Source organism: Lutra lutra, chromosome 8, assembly GCF_902655055.1.
Source record: "Lutra lutra chromosome 8, mLutLut1.2, whole genome shotgun sequence".
Classification (NCBI taxonomy): Eukaryota; Metazoa; Chordata; class Mammalia; order Carnivora; family Mustelidae; genus Lutra; species Lutra lutra.
In genome coordinates this window covers 94011537-94030222 of record NC_062285.1, presented here as the reverse complement: position 1 = coordinate 94030222, position 18686 = coordinate 94011537, and the positions used below count along the sequence as shown (strand labels likewise).

General features: G+C 40.3%; 1 protein-coding gene across 6 annotated transcripts in view; it reads right to left on the bottom strand.

Moving 5' to 3' along the window:
* The window catches only part of HELB (DNA helicase B), a 32122-nt gene extending 13883 nt beyond the window's left edge, over nucleotides 1–18239 (bottom strand). The window contains exons 1-10 of one of the 6 annotated variants that reach the window (XM_047742530.1): nucleotides 17992–18041; nucleotides 16663–16808; nucleotides 16120–16530; nucleotides 15053–15222; nucleotides 11862–12740; nucleotides 8725–8902; nucleotides 7421–7562; nucleotides 5063–5217; nucleotides 1719–1800; nucleotides 715–774 (exon numbers count right to left, since the gene is read on the bottom strand). In XM_047742530.1, coding sequence (XP_047598486.1) covers nucleotides 715–774; nucleotides 1719–1800; nucleotides 5063–5217; nucleotides 7421–7562; nucleotides 8725–8902; nucleotides 11862–12740; nucleotides 15053–15222; nucleotides 16120–16530; nucleotides 16663–16666 — 2081 coding nt within the window. In that variant the 5' untranslated portion in view covers nucleotides 16667–16808; nucleotides 17992–18041. Of the gene's footprint in view, nucleotides 1–714; nucleotides 775–1718; nucleotides 1801–5062; nucleotides 5218–7420; nucleotides 7563–8724; nucleotides 8903–11861; nucleotides 12741–15052; nucleotides 15223–16115; nucleotides 16531–16662; nucleotides 16809–17991 lie in introns of those variants that run through there. The other 5 variants (XM_047742528.1, XM_047742531.1, XM_047742533.1 and 2 more) reach the window with 5 other exon arrangements.
* Between the last annotated feature and the right edge of the window lie 447 nt (nucleotides 18240–18686).

The window sequence follows — 18686 nt, the reverse complement described above, 5'->3', positions numbered from 1 at the left end:
GCGATATTATTTCATTTCATCCTCACTACAACTGCACAAGGGAAATGCTGCTCGGTATCCTCTTTTTACATATGTGGAAAAGTGAAACTGACCCCCCACCCCTGCCAAGATCACAGTCACTGGAACACAGACTGGATGACCTCCTGCCAGTGTTCCCTAACCCTCTGTGAGGCTACCTCAGGTGGTTTTCATTGTGGCTTCCCTCAACAGACAGGGAGCTTCTTCTAGAACTTTCACGTCTCTATGTTCTCTACACTTATTAAATAGTAAGTGTAGATAAATGCAAGACAAGTGAGTTAATTCTTCCTGTGTGTAAACAGAGCGAATTTTCCTGACACTCATATTTCTCTGACAGATGTCCACTAAAGTGCTCTCTGCAGGTATCCAGTTGTTAAGGTTCCCGGACACACCTAGGCACATATCGTATTTGGAAAACATTCTGAATTCCCCACACTCCTCTTGGAGAAGCTGGAGGTTGCCAACTTGAAAACCACAAGGAAAACTGTATTCCTTATTTTTCTGATGACACGGATTGCCAAAACAGTCAGTGCCTAAGCATACACATTATATTTAATTGAAGAGATCGTCTGACTTCACAAGTGAGAATAAAAATGATTTTTAAATATGTGGCTACAGTGATAAAGGTCAAGACAAATAAAAGAACGGTGACTAAAGGAAGGACTGTCCTGGAGCTTTTGGATCTTTTGTGCTCACTTGATTAGGTGGCCCGTGTAGTGCTTGCAACAGCAGGCGTTGATGACGTCACAGTCTTGCCTGGAACACATGAAGAAGCGAGAAGCGAGGGTCACCATAATGTTATCTGTTCTGTGTTTACTCCTGTTACCCACAATGTCAATGTACTACACAAGACTAAAAGTTTCCAGGAAGAGGTCCAGGAGAAAGCATTTTAATTTTTATCTTTCCTTTTTCTGAAGTTTTTATTTTTAAGTAATCTCTCCACCCAACGTGGAGCTTGACTTCACAACCCGGAGATCGAGAGCACCACATTCCACTGACTGAGCCAGCCAAGGGCCTCTCTCATTTTTATCTTAATGTAAATCTTTGTTCCGCTCAGATTTTTTTTTTTTTTTAAAGATTTTATTTATTTATTTGACAGAGAGAGAGAGATCACAAGGAGGCAGAGAGGCAGGCAGAGAGAAAGGGGGAAACAGGCTCTCTGCTGAGCAAAGAGCCTGATGCGGGGCTCGATCCCAGGACCCTGAGATCATGACCTGAGCTGAAGGCAGAGGCTTAACCCACTGAGCCACCCAGGTGCCCCTGTTCCGCTCAGATTTTATGGGAGTTTCCAAAGATAATATTTCATAGCAAGAGCCCTATTTATTTTTTTTAAGATTTTATTTATTTATTTTGAGAGAGAGAAAGATAGTGCAAGTGGGGAGAGGGGCAAAGAGAGAGAGAGAGAATCCCAAGCAGGCTCCACGCTCAGCGCTCAGTGCACAGCCTGATGCAGGCTGGACCCCACGACCCCGAGATCATGACTTGAGCCAAAACCAAGAGTCGGACGCTTAACTGACTGAGCCACCCAAAGAGCCCTGTTTAAAAACTGCCGTCTGCCATGTCTAACAAAGAAAGACCTCAAGATTAGAGCAAGAATTAGCAGTGATGAATGAGGAGAGTCTCCCATTTAAACAGCATCTGTATAAGTTATGAGATTTAAAGGCAAGGCTGAGAACATTAAAATGCTGTAAATGCTTTACCTTCTAAATGCAATAAATTGGGATGTTTGTGCGTCTTGTAGATCATTTTCTTTGAGTAGGGTTCTAACTGCAGAATATAAATCTGGTAATTCAAGAGAAAATAGTTAATACAGAAAAGCACCAAATACAACATTGTTTTGATGGAGCAACTCAGAATTCCTGCTGAAGGGGCTCTGGGAAATGGAATACAAGTGGACCATGGGGACGCCAACGTCATTTGCGACAGCAGCCAGAGCACCAGAAGCGAGAACGACAATGAAGATCCCAGATGCCCTATCCTTAACAGAGGCGTCAACCGCTAGCCAGGACAGCTCCTAATTTGTAATATAACCACTCGGCACTGATTTCACTTGCTCCCCCAAGACGCCCAGACCTCCCCAGGAGCCAGCAACTAAAAGGTAAACCCCTGATGGCCGGGGCATCCATCCCAAGAGGGGCCATACCTAGCCAGCTAGGAAATAGCTGGACCGCAGACACCGATTATATAGAAATGTGAAGCTGAGGCTCTTGGAAGTAAAAGTCACTTTCCAAATGGCAGAGGGTGGCCGGCCTCCCTTTTAGACCTCGGATCACTGACAATGATTAGAGCTTCCCTCAAAGCGCTGAGAAGGAGACTTCCTCTCATCTGTCTTACCAATCGTACAAAACAGTGAACATTTCTCACGAGAAAAACTTAGGTAAGAGCATTCTAGGCTTCTGTGACTTCCCCTTGTAGCAGATGAATCACATGGAATGAGAAAACCCAGGCCTGTGATGCCCTGCTCGAGGAAGATTAAATTAGTTGCTTATGAGCCCTTCGTCGTTCAGATGAAGGGAAGATTCTCACTAACAAATGGCCACTCAGCTCACCCTCAGCCAACCCCGGGCCTGCCAGAGCAGAAATTTCCAAAGGTCTCACAGGATATTGTTTTCCCCTACATGTACAGGATCGTGCTGTTCTGCTCCCTGCTTTCTTCATTCTCTCGACATCTTACAGATCAATACGTACACTGTATTTCATTGATTCTAAGACACGCATTTTTCTCACACTTCAGCACCTCTGAAGTTCTAGCCCAGCTATGAAGCCTGTCTTCTGTCTCTGTACTTCGTAATAATGGGAATCATTCACTCAGTAACTTAATTATTAATGGAAAAGCACAACATGCCTCTCTCTAAGAAATATTTATTCAGTTCTTTTAAAGAAGGGACTAACTTCCCAGCTTAAGTTTGTAATTGAGATGGAAAAACAGCATCGGCTGAGCTCTGCTGTCATTCTGAAACAGACCGCTCTTTTCTTAAAGTACATTCTCATTAACATAAAGAATGGGCACCGGAAATAGAACTAATCATATTTTAGGTAGCCTCAAATGGAGTGGCAAGGAGGGCACATTCCTTAACCAGCTAAGTCTCATCTTTTTATCTGTACTAGTACCTGCTCTTAACTAAACTGTTGTGAGAATAAATGTTACCTATTAATTATTCACAATATATTTAATAAAAAATCACAAAGCGGGACGCCTGGGTGGCTCAGTTGGTTAAGCCGCTGCCTTCGGCTCAGGTCATGATCCCAGAGTCCTGGGATCGAGTCCCACATCGGGCTCCTTGTTCTGTGGGGAGCCTGCTTCTCCCTCTGCCTGCCGCTCTGTCTGCCTGTGCTCGCTCTCTCTCTCTCTCTCTGACAAATAAATAAATAAAAAATCTTTAAAAAAAAAAAATCACAAAGCAACATGCAGCTTATCATCCTATTCACATAAGATTAAGTAAATACTATATGTTTGTGTCTGGATGTAATAAGGTTTAAAGGATCAACACCAAATTCTTACGGCATAGTAAGAGTAGTGGGTGAGGAAGAAAAATAGTATGTGACTTTTTGGGGGTTCCCTTGGGGGAAACGGAGAGGAAGACAACAGGGAAATATTCATTTTTACTTCAGACACTTCTGAATTATTTAACGTTTTTTAGGGAATAGAAATTATTTCCATAATTTAAAAAATCAAAAGGGCATTGATAGAATACTATGTATTATATGATCCCATTTCAAAAGAGAAAAAAATTATTATACCATGTGAATGGACCCCAACCCAAGGGAACTGTGACTATGACCCACAAAGCAGGAGAGGCTTACACATAAAGCAGTACGACCCTGGGGGCGCCTGGGTGGCTCAGTGGGTTAGAGCCGCTGCCTTCGGCTCGGGTCATGGTCCCAGGGTCCTGGGATTGAGCCCCGCATCGGGCTCTCTGTTCCGTGAAGAGCCTGCTTCCTCCTCTCTCTCTGCCTGCCTCTCTGCCTACTTGTGATCTCTGTCAAATAAATAAATGTTTAAAAAAAAAAAAAAAAAGGCAGTACGACCCTGAATTTCACATTGGAGTGAAAGTTGCTAAGTGGTTAGGATATACCCTGAAGAATGATGACAACACTACAGGAAATGCTCGGTAATAATCATTTAAACCTTCATGAATTCAATTTTGAGGAAACCATTACACTATTTAAAAAAAGCTTGCTAGGTATGTTTAGAATACAAATAAAGATCAAAAGGTTTAACTGATTTGTAACAGATCATTTAATATCTATTATTCACAAAAAACTAAGTTATATAGTGCCTTGAAATGGATGAATGCCCTCAACCCTCATGATAGCTCCATGGGCAGTGTCCTATTATTCCCATTTTACAAATGGTTATGTGATGTGACATAGGTCATACACGTAAGCGAAAAGACTCCGTATCCTGTGCTCTTTTTGACCCTGTTATGTTGTCATCCTAAGACCCATAATTAGAAGCAAAGCCTGTCCATTTGATAAGAAATAGAAAGAACTAGTAGGAACTCAACTTGGCAACAGTTTAACCATTATTTTTGATTCTCAAATGTACCCCACCCAATAGCAAATGTAATTACTTTTCCAATTGCTATAAAAGAAAATCTTCATTAATTAGGATATGCTTTCTCCTGAATGAACTTGGATTCCTGGGGCTTTGCTTCATTTTAAACTTATCATCTACATCCACCTCTTCACTCAACAAATACTGAGCTCTTACTATGTATGTGTCAAGAGCTTACTTCTTGGGTATGTGTGTCTTTATATGTGGGTCATTAGTCCTTCCAAGTTCCTTCCAGCATGAGATGTTACACATATGATCTGTTAAGGCAGATCTGGTTACATATGTTGGGCTGGAGAACTTACTTCTTTACAAAATCCAAGGTCCTCTGCATTTGATGATGAATAAATAGTTTATTTATTAACAGTGCCTAAATGTTTTACTAGCAATATTTATCTTTACCACCAAATAAAATTACAACTAGTCATTTGGTAAGTATCTTAGAAAACTGAAATCGTACCGCTACATAATACAGATGTTTATACTTACAAGAGTGAGGATCATTTTTTGATAATTGAGAGCTGGCATCCTCTTCTGGGAGTCTGATAAAAATAAATGTTTTATCTTGTATTGACACAGGGAGTGTTGGATTATCAGAGATATTCAGCTCTGCATCAAATATTGGAAATTGGCGTCTTGAGATTCTTAAGGGAAGATAAAATAATACAGCAAGTACATTAGCATCCAAAAATGTGTCCTCATATATTATCAGAGATAATGTCATTACAATAACTGATATCTGCTAATAGACAATAAATAAGATGAAAAGGCTACCGTATAGGCATTATAAAAAGCAAATGAGTTTGAAAATAGAATTAGCAAGACTGTAATGTTACATTTATCAGTCAGTACCCTACCCCCAGCAAATTAAAAGCATTAGATAAAACTGCCAGGGAATTTACCATTCTGAGAATTTGACCTAGTCTCCTCCAGACCAATACAAGGGTAGGTATTATCCTCATTTCACAGATGAGTAGCATGAGGCTTATGTAACTGCAGTGGGCTGCCTCCGGACACAGAGGTAGAAAGCAAAAGGGCTAGGAGGTAAATCTGGGCCCTTCTGGCTCCATAGCCCTTTCTATTTCAATTAATCTGGACTCTCTGGGGCCTTTTCCATAGGCTTACATCACACTCTTTTCCACCTTTCTTTTGTGTGTATCATACATGTGGCCTCATTTTCTCAGTTGAACCAAACATCCACATCTTCTCTTTGCTTCTATGCCCTCCTCCTTCTTTTGTTCTTATATTTCCCAAGACTAGCATATCCTATCAGAAAACAGAGCATGGGGCAGGTGCCTTGTCGTAACAAGATCTCCCCTTGGTTATCTGAAAGAAGACCAACTCCCTGAAAAGACCTAATGGCAACCTTGCTTCAAAGCTAGTGGTATCCTACTGCCATCTTCAACCCTTCCTCATAGGGTTGAAAGGGAGGAAAGGGAGAAGATCAAAGATCAAAAAGACAAAGATCAAAAGGTTTAACTGATTTGCAATAGATCATTTAATATCTGTTATTCACAAAAAACTAAGTTATACAGCGCCTCAAAACAGATGAATGCCCTCAACCCTCACAACAGTTCCATGGGCAATGTCCTATTATTGTTATATATCCCAGATATATAAATATCCCAGAACTAAATTTGGGGGTGCTGAGAATCACCAAGGAATTCCTGTTTTGCTTCTGACCCAGAACTTGAAACACTTCTAACTCTATGAGCCCCTCTCTGCTATCACTGGGATTCTATGTGACATTAAATATTTGGTGATGACAATTAAGAAGGAATGATGAAAGCAGCACACCTCAAATGACACTAAAAGGGTTAATAAAAGGAATTCCTAAGTTTCAGATAAACTAACTTCTAAGAAATCTAATGTGCTTTTAGATTCCTCCAAGATTTTTTTTTTTAAGATTTTATCTATTTTTTTTGAGAGAGAGATAAAGAGCATGAGAGGAGAGAGGGTCAAAAGGAGAAGCAGACTCCCTGCTGAGCAGGGAGCCAATGTGGGCCTCAATCCTGGGACCCCGGTTAGACAAAAAGGATATTATACATCCAACGCATTCTTATGGCTTAATGAATTAATATGAACCTACCACATCCGCCCTATCCCTGTCAATCCTTCTTATATTCCTATAGTCCTACCCAGGGCAGACAGGGGCATAGAGAAAGGAAGTTTTGAATGTTCTCATTTCTGCTGAATCCAACCATGAAAATGTTCGAGCAACAAAAACAACATTTTGTAAAAGAGTGTCAAAAAACAAAGATAAATCTTGGCCCAATGAATAAAACAGTCTTAGTATTCTGGGATCCCATCACATAAATTACAGAGGGTCACTCTAAAGGCGTATGCAAAGACTAAGGGAAGAGAAGGATTCTCTTCTACTCTAAGGGGAAAAATATGCCATGGGTACCACCAGGATTCATCACAGAAAATACCATATTCCTTTTTTTTTTTTTGGCTTGGGCTCCCCTTACAAAAATTAGGGGATAATTCTTCCCATTCTCCCTTGAAGTCTAATGAACTCATTCCCAAGTCTCTGTTTCCCTTGGGCTTATTCTAGTCTCTAAGCTTGATGCAACTTTAATTCATATATATATATTTTTTTAATCGGGAAAATACATTTGCTCTTAAATTTCAATAATTCATGCCGGACCAGTAATGAAAAACATTACCTTGTTTTTCTAACTCTGGGGCAAAGGGTGCGTATATGCCTGAAGGCCAGAATAAGTGTGCTAGAAGGGCACAGTAAACGTACCGCACTGAACTGCCCTAAAAGAAAAGCTAATAGGTATTTTTTTTACTTTGAATCTTTAATACAACAGAAAATGCAAAATTTTCATTATACTATACCTTGTGGCATTGTTCACAATTAGCTCAGATTCTGCTCTATGGTTTTTCTTTAGTTCAATAGCACAATTTCTTGACTTAAGAGTCTCAAAAAGATCTATCAGCAAGTTACCAGGTTCGATGCTGGGCAACTGTCTAATATCACCTAAGAGGAGAATAAGATATAGTAGGTATTCGGTAACGGGGTTCCTGAAATTTAGAAGTTGTTTTTATTTCTCCCTACTGCCATATGCTATAATTATAGTTATTCTAAGAAAAAAGCGTCCCCCAAATTACTTAAGAACATCAACTCTTTGAAAACTTTTAACAACGAAGCATTCAGAAGGAACAGTTGAGATATAAAAAACAGTGATAACACAGTAAGGTAACATCTGAATTGAACTTCCTTCATACCTATAACCCCGGGCAAACTGTCTAGGGGCATACATTTTAGAGAAAAACGTGCCTTAGAATCTCAGGTATATGGTATTCAATCACCTAATCAATCTTGCTCAACGTCTTAGTGGACCTAGAAGAATCCATGGCCTCAAATAAATAGAGTGAACATATAAGACACAAACAAGCCCTACATATTTGATAAGAGATAGATTCCCATAATATAACTGATAATGTTTGGCTCTATTAGAAATCTCTTGAAACAAACCAACCCTGGAGTTTAAAGAAAAAAAACAAACCACAACTATTTTCTCAATGGAAACTGAGGAAATGCTTAAGCCATTAACAGAATCAACTGCTTAAAGCATATCCTCAAAGACCTAAGAGAATTATTTGCATACAATTTGCTTCTCACGGTATGATTCTCCAAGGTATGATTCTCCAAGAAATCATACGGTCTACAGACCAGTGGTACCCAACCAAATCTAAATCTCACCGGAATGCGAAAGGATTTAAGAAGCTACTGATATCCAACTTGAGTTATTAGCCAAAAATCATAAATGCACTCCCAAGTGGTCTATAGTTCAGTCTTCTTATTATTTCCAAATGATCTACATCATTATTTGCTCTAAGTGTGGGACATTTTTACTGTTTTAACAGTCATCATTTAGGTGATTAGCAGAAACCCCTGACAACTCTATTTCATTTTGCAGCTTGCTCTGCTAATATCCCGGCCCAAACGAAGAACCACCCGAGCTGACAGAGGGAGAGGTCAGACGGAACTCAGGAGGGCTGGGGGGGGGGGGGTGGGCTCTAAGAAATGGCTTCTTGCCTATAGGATATGGATAATAAAACAGTGAAATGGTGTAAGCTGGCTACCAACTGCAATGCTTTGAACTAAACAATTAGGATTCCAACACTCTTTAACTTACCAAGGATAATAAGCTTAGAAAGTTTGGAGTGCTCACACAATAACTTTAGAACGGACTTGAAGATTCTGACAGATACCAAACTCCCTTCGTCCACAACCAGAACTCTAACTGAAGAAAACTTCCATGGACAGTTCTTGGCTGGGCTTTTCTTCTCCCATAAATAAAAGCTGTAATTGACCTACAAGCAAAGTATGGCGTTTCTAAGTTCAGGTTATAAAGTTCACAGAACAAAATCTTAACAACATGTAATTTTAAAACAACTCTTAAATGGGGTGGGGGGGGGTGTAGGTAAAGCCACACAGGGCGACAGTCTAAAGAACTGGAGGACACACAAGTTAAAACTTTTTAAAACCCTAAAGGGATGGACACACAGAGAAGTAGATCAAATAAATCTAAAAACAACAACAAAAATAAGATCAAACAGTTTAAAAAAGGGTTTCCTGATAAGTACTATGTGTGTTTACTTTCACAAGCTTCACACCCGGTAGGTACTGTTGCAATGGCAGAATCTCAATCCTTCTCTTGTCGCTCTCGACCAGACAGAGCTCCCTGTTCTTCCCCATTCCCAAATAAACCTCTTGGCCTTCTGAGATGGCCCGGTCACTTTAGCCCTCCTCTCCTCCCAACTGTAACACTCCCTTCTGGAAATAAGGTTGCTTTCCCATCCTAATGATGAAAATGCTATTTTTCTTCTAATATTCTTAGTTCCCTTACGTCCCCAACATTTAAAAACCCACCCACCACTACCAATGAAACAACTTAAAAGTATTTATTAAAGATGTAATAATATTTACTATTTTTAAAAATACAGATGAGGACGCCTGGGTGGCTCAGTTGGTTAAGCGTCTGCCTTTGGCTCAGGTCATGATCCCGGGGTCCTGGGCCAGAGTCCTGCATTGGCTCCTTGCTCAGTGGGGAGCCTGCTTCTCCCTCTGCTCCTACCCGCCCCCTCAAGCTCACTCACGCATGTGCTCTCTCTTTCTTTCTCTTGCAAAAATAAACAAAATCTTTTTAAAAAAATAAATAAAAATTAAAAATACAGATGAGGAGAAAAATCTGGAAAATAAAACCAGAGAACATTACATATATTGGTATACATCATTCCCAAAATGTTTCTACGTTGCAAGTATGTACAACTATATATGTACACAGATTTCTTAAATGGTATCATATCTTTATTTAATTTTTCTACTGAAGCTAGATTCAACATGTCTACTATTTAGTAAAAGCCTTCATATTTTCCACCCAAATGCATCAATTCCCTTCAACAAAACCCCCATTCTCTCAATGGCCTTGTCTCAAAAGAACATCTGAATCACGGCCAACTGATTCCTTTGATTTTATATATTCAATCAGTTATCTTAGAAATGCCTGGTTGACACTTTCCACTGTATTTTTGGTGTTGCCAACTCAATACAGGCCCCATCTATGAGCCTAGATTACTCCCACAGCCTTACAATCATGTTCCCCTACATTCTAACCCAAAATGGGATTGCCTGATTAATACAGGAATTTCAGATAAATGATAAATGACATTTTAGTACAACTATGTTTGATGCAATATTTGCTACTTGCTTATACTGAAAAAATACTTTTATTTTTTATCTGCTCCATCTGGCAACCCGAAGCCCGAGGTATAAATAAATGGCGTGCCTTTCCTGTGGCCTTACACTCTCTCCTGACCCTAAATGTGACTTTGGAAATGTTCTCCCAGCATCCCAGGCAGATATTAAGATACTACTCATTGATCAGAGTTAGAACATAAGATGAAACTTAGTAACAATGCGTCTCTAGCTCTCCTCTTCTAAGCCAACCCTTCAGCCTAACCAGATGTGAAGGCATAATGAGAAAAATCACAAAATAATCAGAAGACTCTACTATCAGTGAGCTACACTGAACTTCTCTAGGGCTATGTTCACTCATGTGACAAAGGTAATGTGTAATGTCCTTTCTGAGGTGGCTCACAGCTATGTGATTCTATGTAATCTTCCTTAAAACTGCTTTCTTCATTTCATTCTCTTGCTTAGGATCCTAAATGGCTCCCCAGTAAACCAAGTCCAAGCTCCGTCAGGTATGCGAGATCTATAATAAAGGAGGGAATTGTGGCACCACAGGAAGCGCAATGAGAGGGGAGGTCACAAACCTGAATCCAAGGGCTAGTAGCTCTACACCTGGTTCCGATCTTGGGCAAGTCATTTAATACCCCCAGTTTTCAACTGGGCTCTTCTGTAAAATGGAGATGATACCACCTACTCACTTCACTGGTTTACCAAGGATTTAATGAGATACTTTGCAAACTTTAAAGCTCAAGTTCCCAGTCTAAACCAAATCTGATTTCCATTATTTTACAGCACACCGAATTCATTCTAATCAATGCCATCACCTCAAAACCATCTATCCACACTATGATCGTTCTCCTCAATGCCTGTGGAAAGGTCTTCCCCCTAAATAAAATTTCCTTCTCACCTGAACCTCTCTGTCCTTTACAGTCCAAGTCAATGATTATTTCCTTCAGAAATCTTCCAACAACTGAGTTCCTTGATCTATAAAACGACAGGTCAGACCTAGAAAAACCTTTTCAGTTCTTGACAAGTTTAAAATTCCATGAGTTCTAACTACAGCCCCAACTATGTTTTTCGAGCATATCAATTCATTTGAAAATTTTATTACGTGACTGTGGGCCATGCGTTGTTGTGGGTAAAGGAGCTAAAGAACTGAACCTGATGATCAAAGCCTTCACTTCTACACAGCTTTCCTTCTATAAAATGGGATAAAACCTTGTCCTTCCCACACAAGTGCTTCTCAGATAAGGTCTGTTGATGGTAACATGCCTGTAAGCAGCCCCACCCTGAATAAAGCTTGTACCAGAATCTACACGAACTACTGACGTGATGCCTACACTTCCATTTGGCCGACTTCCTTTTCACAGCAAGACTTTCTCCATGAGAAAAGCAGGCTACTGACTGACCTTCCCACACCAGCTTCTGCCTCCCTGCAAACCAGCTGCAGTTTACAGACCAGCTGCTCTGAGTGGCTCTGATCTAAATGTTCTATGACAAAGAAGGGAGCCCTAAGACATTCAAGAAGTACCTACTGAGTGTCATCAGGAAGAAATTAAAAAATGGGCAAAGTTTTACCTGACACAGTGTGTAAGCATTAAAACCAGTTTTCTCCCGCAGTAAGCCGGCTGCTTTCCCAGTTGGGGCAGTGAGTAACACCTCTAGCGCCTTGTCAGCCTTCTGAAGGCTTTGCTTGGTAAAGGTGATCCATTCTTCTGGGACATCCTGGTCCTGTTCAAAATCCTCACAGGCTTTTTTTACCTCTCTTTCTTCCAACTGCTCCATATGCTTAAAAAGATGGCTAACGATGGTGGTCTTCCCACAGCCGCCTTTCCCACTGATGACTGTCACGGCATTGGAGCAAACCATTTCCAAAGCAGCCACTTGACCCTGGTCCAGCTGAGCTTCACTTATTTCTGCGTTCACGTCATTTTCACCGTTTTCCCAAATGTGGTCACCACTGTCCTGGGGTTCCAGAACGTCCACAGAGTTTCCTAAACTTGATTCGTCCGGTTGGCTTTCGTTCAGTGTCTCGTCGCTTCTTGAATTTTCAGGGTTCGTGGTGTGAATTAATGCCAGCACCCTCTTGACATCCACCCGTAAATGCCACGGAGGCCTCGTCATCAGGTCACATATGGAAGAGGCAATGCCTCGCTCAGCCTGGTAGAGGTCATAAAGGAAGACACAGCCCTTCTCGTATGTCACCACACCAATGTCCTTCAAAAACTTCAGAGACTGCCAAGCCTCTTGGAAGGACATCTGGTCTGACAACTTAGAAGTTAAGTCAGCTTCTTCAATGCATGTGTGCCCTTGGTCTCGACATATGTGCCTCAGTTTTGAATATATTATTAATGCATTCCTTTCCAAATCACTCATCAACCGGAGAAGAGACTTGCACTGACAAAATGATGTCCAACTTGCCTCGCATTGCAAAAGCTTCAGTTCTGTGTAGGTTATCTTTAAGAAAATAAAGTTCAAGTTGGTTTATAAAAATTATAAATGTTGATGAATATTATCAGAATTACATAAAACTGCATTATTTGTTAGTAATGCTTAAGTCCCAGAGGACATGTATATCAACAAAATTTGGGGGAAAAAAACTGGGTACGTAAGACATCACCAAGTTTTTGCCATACTGTAATTAAAGATCTATATACATTTTTAATTAAAATTATATTTTCTCGAAGCAATACACATGCAGTTTTCAGAGTCAAATAACACTATGCAGCTTCTCACAAAAGATAGGAATCCCCTGACTCACCCTTTCCATGGTTTATAAAGTCAACACTGTTCTAAGTACTGTTTATACTAGCCTTTTTTAAAAAATTTTCGCTATTTAATATTTACTCCCTCCTATGGTAAGTCTCTTTCTAGGGAAGCTATCTTTTTTTTTTTTTTTAAGCTCTCTATTTTTTATATCATCACCTCCACACCTGCTTCTCCTCTTCCCATCTCTGAAAAAAAGTTATACATTTTGTTAATCAATTTTGGTTAAATCGATGTTAGGATTCACAGCTGAGTGACAGGATATACTATAATTATATTAACTTTTGTGTCAAACTCTTGTATATATAGTGAAGTTCATGACTGCCTCACTTTCTTGGCTTGTTTAGGTTTTGACATCCCTCTCAACCATTCTGCCCAAACTCCGCTGAAGGTGCACTAAACTTCCTTCACCATGATCCCCTCAGTAGGTTCTCCACCAGCTCCATTTCTCTCCCCCACCCACAGAAACATCCCTCCTGGAGCCCTCTATACATTTTATGAGCTAAAATGTGTCCCCGCAAAATTCATATGTTGAAATCCTAACCTGCTAGTATGTCAAAATGTGGCCACATTTGGAGATTCGATCTTTAAACAGGTAATTAAGTTAAAATGAGGTCATTGGCCCTAATCCAGCATGACTGGTATCCTTATAAGAAGGGCAATTACAACAGATAGGCCCAAAAAGAAGACTATGTGAGGACCTGGGGAGAAGTGTCTTCTCACAACCATGTATAAGCTAAGAAGGACTCAGAAGAAACCAACCAACCAACAAGTTGATTTCAGACCTAGAACCTCCAAAACCATAAGAAAATGAATTTCTATTGTTTAAAATAAATTTCTATTAATAAAATTCTACTGTTTAAACCCAGACCATGGGGTGAAGCACCAACTTAGAGGGTTGGTAGCCCCAGGCATCTAATACCTCACTAATGGTCTTTATTCTTGATGGTGGTTTCCACACCCAACAGTGGGATTTCAAGTCTCCTGTTCCACTTGAGTCTTAGAATGTGCATTGTTCTGTCTCTCTTCTCTACTGGATATATATAGTAATCTAATGCTCCAGAATTTCATTTTGCAAGATATACTGAAGTCATCATCATTTGACATAGGAAACAAATGCATCGTTCCAGTATTTTTCAGATTGGGGGGAAAGGGGTTTGGTAAGCATTCTTGGGGATCCAAGAATTATCTCAGAATTTTTAAACTGTATTTCACTTGGAAAACCACCCATAACCAAGTACTGCCAACATTTTAGGGCTGAGTTTGGTTTCCAACATCCCTGAAGTCTCATAGTGCCACTCCTACTCTTGGTTTCTAATGGTAAGAACAGAAGTGGATTCATATTCATATGTAAGTGGTATTATTGTGCCAAATAAAAATTCCAATCATATCGGGGCGCCTGGGTGGCTCAGCGGGTTAAGCCGCTGCCTTCAGCTCAGGTCATGATCTCAGGGTCCTGGGATCGAGCCCCGCATCGGGCTCTCTGCTCGGCGGAGAGCCTGCTTCCTCCTCTCTCTCTGCCTGCCTCTCTGCCTGCTTGTGATCTCTCTCTGTCAAATAAATAAATAAAAAATCTTAAAAAAAAAAAAAAAATTCCAATCATATCATGATGTACCACATGAGTAATGAAAGTTTTCAAAAGTCCAAATAGAAAAGTGAGGGATTAAACGGATTTGCCAAATTCCTAAGAACTTGTGTCTTCAATGAGATCTATATTCATGTTGCAAATGGCCAGTCACCAAAAAGATGTTTTCTATTAAATTAAATTATATAATTAAATTATTGACAATTTCAATGTCATCAATTTTGTTATTTTGTTGTCCTTCATAAATTTCCTGCATAAGAGCTACAAGTATAAGAAGTTTATAGTTGGTTCTAACACAAAAGAAAAATCAACATTGAGATCCATACAAATTTTCTTCCTCTGAAAGAGATGCAAAAACTGTCAAGTTTGAGAAATCCTCCCTTACACAAGATTACTAAATGGTGAGTGTCTTACTTACTTTACTAAATCCAAGTTTCCATGGATGTGTACCTAACATCTCTTCTATGTCTTCCAACACCTTCGTAGAACCCGAGCTTATGAGCCGTTTAAAGTGTCGAGGCAGAAGAACTGGAAGGAATTCCATTACTTTTGGAAACTGCAAAGCTGTCATTACATTTATAAATGGAACTACAGGATAACAGAAAAGAACAAATCAAAACATACAGATGAGCTCACAGAACAACGATGTGATAGACGTCCTCCTGGAGCACAACCAGTTCCAAAAATCCAAATCAAAGAGAGATAAATAAATTTACTTGAACCAGCAAGAAAATTGATTGTATTACAACAATTGATTTTGCACTGAAGTGGTTTTCATCATTGTGTATAACTCCAAAATTTATGTTCTTCGAATGCTTAGACAACCACTTCTTAGCCTCCTGTGTACTTTTGTGTACAATATAATCAGAGTAAAATTTGTGATTCCATTTATAAAGATAAATTTAAAGCTAAGCATAAAAAACAAATCATTGACATATTAACCTTTATAATCATTTTTCTGACTGTTATCATGATTCTTTTGTCACTGATGTCCTGCCAAATTTATTTCATATAATTAAGAAATGAAATATTGCATTCAGGTGAATGTCCAGATAAAACACCATACTAAAAAATTATTTTATACCATTTTGGACTGAAATCTTTCCAAAATGGAATACTCGTATTCTTCTCTTTCTCCTCTGCCTTCTTAAACAGAATAATAATTGGAACTGAATAGTTAACAACTGAACTTTTTCTTAATGACTCAAGGTAATCCAATTCACACAAAAGTCAGAGAGAAACATAGCTTTAGAGCTGGGGAGGAACTGAAAGGAGCTTAAAGATCCTCTCCCCCAACCTCTCCACCTTAATGATGAGGTAACCTGGAAATTACAATGACAAACTCAAAAGCAACAGAAACACATTTTCAAAAACAGATTTTAAAAAAGAATAGTGTGCCAAGATACTATAGTGGTGATATCTTAAAACACATTAGCCATTAAGTATTTCAATTACAATAAAACTGGATAATAAAATCCCACCTACTCGTGTTTTCCACAGGGAGGCACATCTCATTTTCCAGTAGAGACTCTTCCTCTTCATTCTGTGTAGACTGTTTTTGACCCTTCTTTCCAGTTTCCTTTTGGAACGTTCTTAATGTTTCCCTAATATTTCCAAAGTTGAGGTTTTTATAGCTTGATACAGCATTTACCCATGCTAAAAATTTATTTATATAATCACTGGAGAAATTGCAGTCTTTAAGAAACAGGGAACAGATTTGTTTTTGATTTGGCGGTGACATATCACACTGTAAAAAGTAAGATGGAAATCCTTGAACTTGATAGCTCCTTGATCCCACAGGTTTCACGTGCACTTTCACTCGCCACCAAGGACCCGTTACTGGAAAACGTCCAAACACGTCACATTGCTCTTGCGTGTTTTCATCAGAAATTACAACTTTAAAAAAAAGTTAATTTAAGACATTTTAAAACCTCTTTTTCAATGTTTTACCAAATCTACCACTCTGTTCCTCCCCACAGCACCCTGTACAGATGTTTATTAGGATATCTACATATACATTCCACTTACCCATTTATCAGTCTCCCTCCACTGTGCTGTAAGCTCTCTAGAATAAGATAATGTTCCACTTGTCCTTGTATTCCAAGAGGTAAATATGGTACATGGCAAGTCTGCTGTTTGTCTTCTGAAAACAGCCATCTCTCTGCTACTCTGACCTAAACCAAAAATGACCTTCATGCAGTTTCTAAAAAATCCCATGGTCCCCCCCCTACCACCACAGGGCCTTTGCATAAGTTGTTCCATCTGCCTCAAATGTCCTCTTCCTTACTGTTTACCCCTATTTACTACTGACCTCTAAATTTAATTGTCACTTCCTCACGAAAGTCTTCCCTGAATCTCAAGGTTATAACCTCTCAGAGCAATACTTATTATTCCTTCTATGCATTAACTAATATTACAGTTACTTCTGAATTATTTTTTAAAATGTCTTGTTTTATTCACCAAAGAACAAGCCCCATTAAGACAGAAACCTCATTATCTTACCGCTCTTGGGTATCCCTCCTGGCAACAAACAGCACCCTGCTTGGAACATGGTATGCAGTCACTAATACTTTTAGGATAAATGACTAAACCCTCCACAAATACTTGAAAACTTTCTGTCTAAACTTGTGCTGCCCACTCACATGTGACTATTTAAATTTAAATTAATTAAAATTAAGCAAAATTTAAAATTTCACCTCCTCAATTACACGAGCTACATTTCAACTTCTCAGGAGCCACGTGAGGCTGGTGACTATTGTACTGGACAGCGCAAATTCAGAACAATGCCATCAACACACAACATTTTTCTGGTCTTACCCCTAAAATTTTCTTAGATATCACTCACAACGTACACATAACAGGTATTATTCATAGCACAGGAAACTACACAAGATAAGCTCTCATCACAACGTTACTGACACAGAGTTAATGAATCCACAATGCCTTGAGGTGTTTGTGTGTGTGTGTGTGTGTGTATGTTGTGTGTGTATTTTCTAAGTAGCTGGTAAATAAATATTTGACTCCGGGTAGGATAGGAAAATAGTTTAAAACTCTAATTCTGGGTATGAATAGAGGCTCGACATACAACTGTTTCCTCGACTATAAAAATAAAACTACCTCAAAGAGTTGTAAACATCGAATGAGATAAAACACGTTGAGCACAAGCTTAACACGTGGTATTCTCAAGTCACGGCTATTGTTATTTAGTTATCGAATCCTATCCTAAGTAGGATGAAACAGCGAGGCCATCCCCAAAACACGTTTGTTAGCAGCAATGGGACGTCTTACTTAGGTCAAGGCCCACAGGAAACATTTCACCCACCAATCCCATCCCCTCGGGGTAGGGGTCTTCCTCACCGTGGAGGCGCCCGGGGAGGGTACCAGCCTTGACGCCTCCACTGCAGAGCTCCTCGGCATCCACAAACTCCAGGTCTTCATCCTCCTCCACGTCCTCCTTCAGACAGTCATCGTCCTCCGCCAACAAGTCCTTGGGTGGGAGCAGAGGTCCCTGCAGTTCCCGCAAGTGCTGACTCGAAAAAGCCATATCGTTCCTCCTGCAGTTCTCCCCAAATTCCGGAAAACCCAGGCAGGGTACACAGCCACGATCCGCCAATCAGCTCCGCGAATTAAGAACTTCCGGGAACGCCCCCACGGCGGCGAGCGCGAGCAGGGGGCGGGGCAGCGGCGAAGCTCCTCCCCAAACTCCCACGGAAGGCGGGGATAAGACCCTAGAGGGGCGGGATGAAGGCGGGGCGATTGGGGGTTTGGAGAAGAGCGTGCGCAGTCGGCATCCAGAAGAGAGGGTCCGAGCTGTACCTGGACTACACCGCCTGCTGGGCAGCGTCACGTGTGGCATCCGCAGAACTTCTAGCACTTCCGGAGAGAGAAATGAGAGGGAAGGCCGTGTCTAGAGAGCCTAGAGAGCCCGGAAAAGCAAAGCCCTCCCCAACACCCTGAAACGAAAGCCCAGATGCACTTCAGGGCAAACGGCCACCACCCAAAGCACAGAGCAGCGAATCTCCAGACGGGAGACCCGTTTACTCAGGACTCCT